General features: G+C 42.6%; 1 protein-coding gene across 1 annotated transcript; it reads right to left on the bottom strand.

Moving 5' to 3' along the window:
- Positions 1-254: 254 nt before the first annotated feature.
- LOC125544412 (ribokinase-like) lies at positions 255-10,353 on the bottom strand. Its single transcript, XM_048708102.1, has 5 exons — positions 9,699-10,353; positions 4,004-4,189; positions 1,076-1,271; positions 848-988; positions 255-453 (listed from the first exon to the last, which is right to left on the bottom strand). Exons 1-4 carry the CDS (start codon positions 10,299-10,301, stop codon positions 888-890), a joined length of 1,086 nt encoding a protein of 361 aa, XP_048564059.1. The 5' UTR covers positions 10,302-10,353; the 3' UTR covers positions 255-453; positions 848-887.
- Positions 10,354-10,633: the final 280 nt, after the last annotated feature.

Below are 10,633 nucleotides of genomic sequence, written 5' to 3'. Positions count from 1 at the left end.
CGAGCCATGCGTCGTTTCTCCGGCAGCGACGGTGCAGCGGCGAGATCTTTCACCGTTGGCGGTGAGAGGGAGTGAACCGCGCCGATGGGCCTGCGCGACGGCGATCGGCAGCGGGCCACGACTGGATCGAAAAAGACGGATGATGGCCGTCGATAGCAGCGAGCGGTTAACATCGGCCCGGCTTAACAATAAGATCATGAATTGACCCGTGCCGGAGTCGCCGTCGGAGTTCGGAAAGCTCATCAGCGCCAGGCCAAACCTGAAACTGCTCATTCTATCTCTCTGAAGTGAAACCATTCAGGTGTCCTTTTTTATTTCGAGGGTGCGGGATTTGCTCGGCATAGGCCCCGGAAAATGCGTTTCCATTTAGAGACCACCACTAACTAGCACGTTACTGGGCCGGGGGCAGCACACGAGGGTTCCGGGGGAGCTCCGTCGGATGTTTAGCCGATCCTGCCAAAGGAATGCTTGTTAGATTTGAGCCAGACAGTGATACCTTACTAACCCCCTTCACCGTCACCAGTGTTTCACAGCAAAAGCAATTCCTGCATTCAGGGCATGGCGGTTTTGTGAAGTTTAATGACTTCTAACAACGGGAAAAAATTAGGTCGAGAAGGATAACGGGCGATGCCTAATAACAATAGAAAAAGCTATGGCATAGCAACAGGGAATGGCTATAAAAACAGCAGACCTAGAACTCCTGAACCAGTGTTTCTGTTTCTACGGAGGGCGGCGCGAGGAATGGCATTTTCTCTTATTTCCTCTACCATAACTTACGGGGCTACAAATATATATAGATACCCGAAATAAATGAACCGAAAGAGGAGATTGAAGCTTAACAGCTCACATTATTGCTGATGAATAGGGTAAAGTCACCGTTTCTCCGGTTATTCAGCTTGCACAGATTCTAGAAGGCTCATCACGGTTTCCCTGTCAGGCATGCTGGGAATGGCTCCCTTCACTCCAACACACAGTGAGGCAGCGGCAGCTGAAATGCAAGAAGAAGAAGAAACTCAAATCAACATGTCAACAATAGATCAGAACCAACAATTTGACTGGAGGGTGCTTTTAGTACCAGCAAATCGCATGCACTCTTTCTTGGGCTTCCCCTCCACCAGAGCTACAGCAAAAGCTGAGGTGAAGGTGTCACCAGCGCCGGTGGTGTCTACTACTTCTGTGGCGGGTATTATCGCCTGCCTAATTGGCTCCTCTCCCTCCACAAACAGAGCAGATCCTTGTGACCCAAGTTTAACCAAAACTTCTTTCACACCCTGCATGCAGGAAATAGCATCAATGTCCTCCTACCATAAGGTTCAATGCATTCAGAGCTTCCGTAGAAGATTTAAATAGCAATGCATCTCGCCGATGGAATATATCAAGTGGAAACTGCTAGCCTTTATAGCAAACAAAAGAGTACAATTTGAACATGTTATCGTAAAGAAACCACAATATAAGGTAAACAAAAACAGGGAATTGACAGGAAAACAATTAGTTGTAAATCAAATCCTCGTACTGGCAGCTTAAAGTGGAATATGAAGCCCATATACTGTTGAAACATGGTAATGGAAAGCCATGAAGTGGGAATAGGGGCAAATGCTATCAACATATAACAACACAGACGTCTGCAACTTCATCGCTTTGTGACTGTAAAAAGAGGAAAATATATCAATTATGCGCTACACTTCTTTTCTTACTTCAATATCCTGACAAATACACTGCCTGCCATAAAATTGTGGCTATGGACACACAAGAAGCAATTAGACTTATCTATGCTATGGCATCAGACCAGACAGCATCAAACAAAAAACATCAGATATTGCTTTTCCGATTTTCCAGTGAATTAAGCACAAAGATTTCATGGGCCAACCTTGATTATGAACACATTCTGAACTTTTGGCGAATGGCCATTCTGTGATCAGATGCTGTTGTTATTTTTCAGATTGCGCTACCAATGTTATCTACAAGCCACTGCCATGGGATTGGCATTCAAATCAAAATAGCATACGTACGCTCTGCCGGTTTGTTAGAGATACAAAAAATCTGTTTTCTTGTACACATGCAAGAATTATTACAACTACATAGCTTAGGGCCGTTCCTCATGCTTAGGGCCTACCAGGGAGGGCCATGCCCCCTCCAACACGTCGCTGAGCACAAGAAATTTAACTGATTACTCTTTCCTGTGTACTTAATTTGTAATTCGCTTCAAGCAGCTCCCCACTGCCATTCACGAAAAGTACTTGTTGGACCACTATCACAGAGTAGCCAAAGTGTACAAAACTATAAATGACTACAGGAGCTTGCTGAATTATAATAATTTGTGTAACTAGCAGCCGATTTGCGGGTAGGAACTAAAGATCCAAAGTTTGTACAGTTTTGCAAATCGCAAATTTCACTTGTACGCAGACTTGGACAGCACATAGGAGTGTTAACTTGAAAACTTGTATAGAACAGTAAGAGTCAACACTCCTAATAGGTGTACGGGAAACACACGTGCACAGACCTACGCGAAGGGAGAATGGAAGGAAAGGAACACATTCTTTAGAGATGGCTATTATCAGATAAATGCCATAACACAACATCATTAATTGAAGTTTCTTAAATAAAGATATTAGGATCTAGTCATGGCTAATCAAAAGAAACAAAAGAGCAACAATTAGGGGTGCGTTTGGATGCAAAGTATTTTTGTAGTTTTTCTAGAATACCGTGGTTTCTGGAAAAAAAAACTTGGTTTTGAATACTTTGATGAGTTTGGCTTCAACAAAAACTGAAGTTTTGTAAACCATAATACTCCCTCTGTTTTTATTTAGTTCGCATATTAGCTTTGGTCAAAGTCAATCTTTACAAACTTTGACCAAGTTTATAAACAAAAATATTAAGATATACAATAACAAATCAACAACATTAGATTTATTATTGAATGTACTTTCACATCGTATAGATTTATTATGATAAATGTCTATATTGTTTTCTACAAACTTGGTCAAACTTTACGACGTTTGACTTCAGTCAACTCTAATATGCAGAGTAAATAAAAACGGAGAGAGTATTATAAAAACTGTGGTATTTTCAAAGTATTTGAAAAAGTGGTCTAGACCTCTTTTTTCTAAACAGAACAGAGAGAAAGTGCACTTGACGTTGCCATCTACGTTGAGATAAGAATATTAGCTGTGATCGTCTCCTAATTTTCCTCCATCTGTCCAGTCTGATTGCAAGACTGCTACAAGGGGTGGCATATATATTAGATATGACGCCGCTGCATGGGATTACAACACTGATTAGTTTCTAGTGATCTTGCACGCTTCTCCATGGAGTCCTTAGCTGTCGATTAATTTCGGACTAGTAGCGCACTGATTAGATCGATTGGTCCTTTAGAAGAACACTTGTATGCAACCGGATATATATGCTAGGTAGCTGATTCAGTATAAATGGCGCATCATACACGCACAAAGAATTTTGGTCCGCCTCCAAGAGTACATGCACGTATAGACATATGATAGCAACACGCTCCTAGGATTGTATTACTTCAATCTAGTTGATTAATGAACTTAAGTTGCCACAGGCTCTTGATTAATCATGCACCCCATGGTTAAATTAATCCAGCCATTGAAGGCCGGCTGATCGATCTGTTTCTTGCGCCTGCCTAGTTAGCATAGCAGTACGCAAATGTGCTACATAGGTGCGGACGAGCTGACCTTGTGCGTAGAAGCTGCATGCACCCGGCGGCCGTTAGGTCATGTAGCTCAGTGAGTTTCAGATGTCACCCAGCGTTACAATCGGTCTGTAGTATAGCAACACCAGCCAAACACCTAGGTAGTTTTGCTAAAACTGAGAAAAACCATGGTTTCAAGAAACTGTAGTATTCGTTGTGTGCACATCTGAATACTGTGGTTTTCAATTACCATGGTTCTCTAAAAACTTCGTTGCCAAACTTAGAAGTTATAATTGAATATAGAAGAAATGCAGAGAAACAAACTACATAAAAAAACTGATTTAGACAACTCACCATTTTATGGCATGCTCCTGCAGCCTGGCTGATTTGTTCAAAAGTCTCGGTAGGCATCCCAGTCAAACGTGCTAGCTCTGTTTCATTTGGACTAAAAATGTCCACCAGTTCGAGTAGTTCTCTGGGGACAGGAGCATCCATCCCACCTGCATCTAAAATAACAGGCACACCTGCACCTTTTGCCGCCTGAAACAAAAGTTTGAAATTTTGTTACAGAAGAACCCCTCAAATCTTAGCATGCATAAAATGCAAAGACACAAGGTGGTTCCTGCATTTCCAACAACCTATTTTACAAAAGTTTGAAATTTTCCACAAAAGAACCCCTGTAATCTTAACATGAATAAAAGGGAAAGACACAAGGTGGTTCCTGCATTTCCAATCTACTTTACACAGTTGTATAGATACACAACAGATAAAAACCATAATCAAGACTAGACTTGCTCTGGCACAACCTTAAAAATTCAGTTATATAAGGATGTCAACATGAAATACTAATACTATTTGGCAAACAGGGTAATTGATCTGAATGGAATCTTTAAGATCATTAGCTAGAAAAGACAGAACGCATTATCACGCATTTAATGAGATTTTGCAATCACATAAACCTGCATGGAATCACGCTCGAGGTATCAAGAACTAGAAATAAAACTATCCTTCCATCTGCGACACTAACTCTTTTCCTGGAGGCTTTTCTCCGAGGACTCAATCACACAGACAAAGGGACCATTACATTCAGAGTTCAGACTGAAATGGAAGCAACTCAAACAAATGACAAGCTGCTTCATTTTATATCTGAAGTCACAATACATGACTGTAGTTTCTTTTGAATTCCAATAACATAGGCCACCTACTCCTTAGCAGATATATATTAGACAATACCTAAAAGCTACATATCCAGTTGCATAACTTGGACAGCACGTAAGCCACGCGTCAAGGTTCTACTGAACGCAATTAGAAGACTGCCTTCCAATATGGGAAGAAATACAAAGTAAAAATTCAAAGACTACACATTTCCCATTATAACAGATACACACAACTAAGTTTCTCCAAAATTTGCTACCTTCACATGATAGTTAGCTGTCCTCTCCATGGCCAGATTAGTATCGAACCCTTATTGATGAGATATTGGTTCTTCTTACAGCCGCAAGCCTTAGCTCTTTTGTCTCTATGGAGTTCTGTGAAACAGATTAGATATTTGGATGCTCCTTCCACTTGCCCACAACCTCTAATTAGCAAAAACCAGAGCCGGCTGAATGGTTTAGGGCCAAAGTAAATATTGTAAAACACCGTATGCATAAGTCGGTACAAAGGGCCGCGTGGAATTAAAAAATCACACTGAGTTAAGCTTCCACTTTCCTCTGATTCCACTTCAAAAACTTGTTATGTCAGAGGGTCTGAGCTGACCACAAACCTAGTCCAGGATGGCATTTAGGGCCAGTTCTTTTGCAGCTTATTTCAGCTTATTGTGAAAATAAGCCAAAAGCCCAAAAGAACTGGATGGCTTATTCTCATGGACTTATTTCCAAGGCAGCTTCTGTGAGGCTTATTCCCATCGCAGCTTATGCATAAGCTGCACCTCAAAAGAACTGGCCCTTAGCTCTTGTTGTGGGTCAGACCAAGTAATCAGTGGGTCAAACAAAAATAGGCCTTTGGCACCTCCAGGCCATGGAAAGGTAAATAAGCACTAACACGCAGCAACATACTGTAAATTCTAACCAATGAATAAAGATTTCAGGCTGAAACTGTTTCCTTTTTTGTTCAAGAACAACACCAACACACACATTCTCATGCAAGACATTAGAGATGCTATGGCGGGGGCCAAAGGCCTTAGTAGCATATGACCGTGAGTGTTTATTTGGTCGATGGCCGTACTCTAGTTTTGTTCGGCGAGGGCTTATGTAGCATGGTTGTCTTCTTAATATAATCATGCACAGCTCTCCTGCGCATTCGAGAAAAAAAAAGTGATGTCCATAACAGATCAACAAAAGGAACAATGAAGTCGTGGATGGCAATGTGATTGCCCTTGCTGAACCGTTAGGTGTTTAAGTAACACAGGACTGCAGCTGTCAAAGAGGAAATGAAGGTCCTCCTGTATGGACGAACCACAAATTATAAAGTAGCTAGAGCGGACTATCTGTTCATAATCCAGATTAGAAGCATGAGCCTCATGTGGCAGACGCTGATTGTAGCTGGGTCAGACTTAAAGAGCTCACAGGTAGGCCAAATATCAGCTCAATTAACTTATACGCTGATATATCCTAACTTCTACGCTGGTAGGCCAGGTGGGCCAGACCGAAAGAGCTCACAGGTAGGCCAAATATTCTAGTCCCTGATCTATCCTAACTTATACGCTGGTCATTTCAAACAAACATGCATGAAACTATGTTGCTCTAAAATCATTTGATATCAGGAGCAATGTAAATGAGCATCAATATAAGGTTCATTCCGACCAAAAATTTCAAACATAAAATAAATACTAATTTTAGTACTCCCTCCGTCCGGAAATACTTGTCGGAGAAATGGATGTATCTAGACGCATTTTAGTTCTAGATACATCCATTTTTACCCATTTCTTCGACAAGTATTTCCGGACGGAGGGAGTAGTAATTTCAGCTGTTCAGCAAGACAAGAGCACAACACAAATTCACTTAAGCGAAAAAGGTGGGCATTGGACAGCAAGCACCTTCATTTTTTTACGAGATTTAGTGTAAAATGCCCTATAGGCCAAATTCACTAAGACCTCAATCCACTCTGGGGCACACACCCATGTGTAGCAATTGTTTTGAGTTTTAGCCCTAGCTTCATTTCAGAAGCGTTAACCCGGAAGTGCTACTATTCGGGCCAACATGTATTATTTGCTAATCTAACTCGAGGTAAATTGGCAGTGCATCACTAAGGGTTGGGCGTAACCCCAACCCCCTCCCCCCTACACACACTACTAAAGGGATGACGACCTTGGCAACATTCTGCCCCGAAATGCTCCTCAGTAGATGCCTCGTGCGGTGAGCCCCTACAAGGCCACACGCGCAGAGTCTGTGTACCTAGGGTTGATGTTTGGTAACATTTGTAGCACCCAACCCATTAACAATAGATGTGGTACTACGTGGACGCCATTTGTTGGAGTAATCCAAACTGAAGTTGTTCTAGTGCTAGTCCCGTTAGGATTAGTACTAGGATGTGACCAACGTGGCCGTATAATTAGATTAGGAAAAATACTAAGTTGAGTCCGGCTAGGACTTGGGCCTAGCTATCTAGCTGCGTTGGACTTAGGTATACTCCTGACACATATACCTAAAGAAGACCTAGTACTACTCGTACCAACGCAGCTAGATAGCTAGGCCCAAGTCCTAGCCGGACTCAACTTAGTATTTTTCCTAATCTAATTATACGGCCACGTTGGTCGCATCCTAGTACTAATCCTAACGGGACTAGCACTAGAACAATTTCAGTTTGGATTACTCCAACATTCACCCCCTAATCCAAACATCCGACTCTTTACACGAACGAGACACGCAGACGACCACCTGTTCATCTTGTCACGCTGGCTGCCTCCGGTGACGCAACTTACCGGACTGCAACTTCTCTCTTCTTCAACAATGGCCACCACTTCATCAACATCTTTTCTTTTTCATACCGACTTGCAGACTGGAACCAAACACCATTGCAATAGACGAAAATAAAATGAAATAGTTTCGCAGACATGACCAGTCTAATTGTTCAACTAATGAAATATTCACAAACGAAACAAGAGATGGCAACACCACGGTGCTAGTAAAGTACTCCCTCCGTCCGGAAATACTTGTCGTAGAAATGGATACAAATGGATGTATCTAGAACTAAAATACATCTAGATACATCCATTCCTTGGACAAGTATTTCCGGACGGAGGGTGTATGTGCGAGTACCCATGCCAAGTGCTCTAGTGTGGAACTACTCTTAGTGGCCTTTAAACGAGGATTGAGGAGAAAGTGTGGACTGGAAAATCTTAGAAATCATACCCAACAATAACAGAACGAAAATAACCTTATGGTTTCCATCTGTGCTATTAGTTTATTACAACAATAAACTTTTATTTCACGTTATCATATATATTCCCTTAATAGTTGTACCATAGCCATGTTCACCCCATGGTTACGAGGAACCATTCAATGCTTTTACTTATTTTTTCCCTTAACCTTGTCATATTTTCATTTTGTTAGTTAATGAGACTACCCAGTCTCACATTTTCTATCCCGTTCTAGGAGAGAGGTAGTAGAGTAGTTACGCTTGAGAGCATGGGTCATGGAGTGACACACATTTGACCAGCCCTGCGGCGTCACTGTCAACTGTTTCTTTCTAAATATCGTTAACTGTGTCACTTGTCAGAAATTATTTCCTATGATTTGCTTCCACTTCTGTCATTCATTTGCTAATCATCTTTTGAATCAAACTAACTAATAGTGTTAGAAGGCCTATTTGGATCAAAGGAATTAGAAAACATAAGAATAGGAGAAACACAGGATTAAGATGTCATGTGTTATGGATTTCTACAAGATCCCAGGACACAGAAATTTTCCACGTAATGCCCCTTTGGATGGTGTAAAGGAAAGTAACACGAGAATTTTGGAGGAATGTAGCGAGAGAGCATTGGACTTCTGAAAGGAAAAATAAAATGACGTTTGTGCTCATGTTAAGATTCATATGGAAGGGGGGATTAGATTGCATTTCATCGAATTTTGAGAACCTCAATCCTATGATCCAGATGGCCGTTATTGGAGAAATTCCTAAGGATTAAAATCCTGCAATATTCCTATGAAAATCCCACAACCTTTAAGAGACCTAAAGTTCTTTATTTTTATATCTTGTTCCATCATTTTTGCACAAATTACCGTATTTGAAAATATGCTGGCCACTACATTTGGCAAATAAAAGAGACTGTATATTCCACTCAGGGAATATCTAAGTCATGTTCATGATGTATCACAAATTAGTATCGTTGCTCCTTTGGTCCAGTTGAAGGCACCGGATCAGAATCGCAAACCAAAGAAGAGAACACATCAAAACATTCACAGGTCTAACTAAATCAAAAGGGCTAATTCCAACTAATTAAGAACATTCGACACATGAATTATTGCTTCACAGCAGCACAAGCTACTGATCTGTGCTAATGCAATAAATACAAAATAATCTAGGATTTCTCTACAAATCAAACGTCAGATTTTCTAGCATAGCAAATCGAACACCTGAGATGGCAAATTATGTTGTCGCAAGGATGGCAATTTCCCTTAGCAAGCATGGCAAATCCTTGCAATGTTCAGTTTTTTGCCAAGATTTGCCATACTTGCTACAGGAAATTGTCATCCTCGCGACAACATAATTTGCCATGCTTAAAAATCTGACGTCAGATTTTTTTTAACATTCCCAATAATCTAAGTTAACAACCACAATATTTTTTCTCCTCGTGTGTCCTTACATTGCCAAGCCAGAAGCCATTAGCAAATCTCCAGAGGGACTATAGGAGTAGTAATCAACCAAATACTAAGTGAAAGCAATTACCCAAATGCACAAAAAGAATAGAACTTCAATTGAATCATGTCTTCATTATCAGAGAAAGAATTCCAACCCTCATAAAATTCATCTTTTTTAGGAACCATAAAATTCAATCTAATGTGACCTCAAAAGTGGGTATATAAGCGGAAAGGGCTAGAGCAACTACCTGAGCGACCTGAATGTTGACCCAATCGGGTATCTCCCGTTGCAGCAGTAGCACGCCGGCCTGCCGGATCAGGTCCAGGTCCTCCTGGTCGACCTCCGGTGCCCAGCCCTCCATGTTGGCGCCGCCAACGATGATGATGGAGTTCTGCCCGTCGGGCATGAGCATGACAACAGCGTGCCCCGAGGGCGCGCCGGGGGCGCGAGCGACGCGGTCGAGGCGGACGCCGCCGGCGTCCGCGAGTGCCCCCTCGAGGAGGCGCCCGTTGGCGTCGTCCCCCACGCGCGCCACGAGGTAGGTGGGCCCCAGCGCAAGCCGCCCCCCGCAGGCAGCTTGATTGGCGCCCTTCCCGCCGGCGAGGCTGTGACCGGCACTCGCGGCAACCGTCTCGCCGACAAGAGGGAGACGGTCGACCTCGACGTAGATGTCCGCGTTGGCGGAGCCCACGACGACGATGGGCGGCGGCGCATTGGCGGCGGAGAGAGAAGTGGAGGCGGGTTTGAGGGAGAAGGATATGTGACTGGGTTTGGGGTTGGATCCTGAGAGGAAAGCGGTGGCCGGAGTTGGCCCGGCGAGCGGGAGGCGGAGGCGCGCTTCGAGAGCCATGTGGGTTGAGAAAACGGCGGAGTCAACAGCAGTGTCTAGAGAGGAGTTGTTTCAGTTGAGATTACCGTGAGATAACGACGATGACTTGGCAGATTATTGTTTGGATCAGATTGCTTCTCTTTCCGAATTGCTAGATGGAGTACTTTGTTGGAAAAAAAATACAGCTCCCTCAGTTCAGAATAACTGACGCGGATGAAGAATTTTCAATAAAAAAATTCTTGTAACGTGACGCAATGTTCCTTCTCCTTGCAACGCGACGTACTTTGTGGAAGGATACACATAAAACCTAAAGAGGAGTGAATAGGTATAATTATAAATTGAGAAAAAACCAC

This window comes from Triticum urartu, chromosome 3 (genome assembly GCF_003073215.2).
Source record: "Triticum urartu cultivar G1812 chromosome 3, Tu2.1, whole genome shotgun sequence".
Classification (NCBI taxonomy): domain Eukaryota; kingdom Viridiplantae; phylum Streptophyta; class Magnoliopsida; order Poales; family Poaceae; genus Triticum; species Triticum urartu.
Note: the sequence above shows the minus strand (reverse complement) of the source record. Positions and strands in the feature narration are given on the sequence as shown.

Excerpts from the sequence above, each read along its gene's own strand:
- LOC125544412 (XM_048708102.1), bottom strand. The coding sequence starts at position 10,301 with ATGGCTCTCGAAGCGCGCCTCCGCCTCCCGCTCGCCGGGCCAACTCCG. Across the intron at positions 4,190-9,698 it reads TCAACATTCAGGTCGCTCAG|GCGGCAAAAGGTGCAGGTGT; the intron begins GTAGTTGCTCTA and ends CTTTTGTTTCAG. Across the intron at positions 989-1,075 it reads AGAGTGCATGCGATTTGCTG|CTGCCGCTGCCTCACTGTGT; the intron begins GTACTAAAAGCA and ends CTTGCATTTCAG.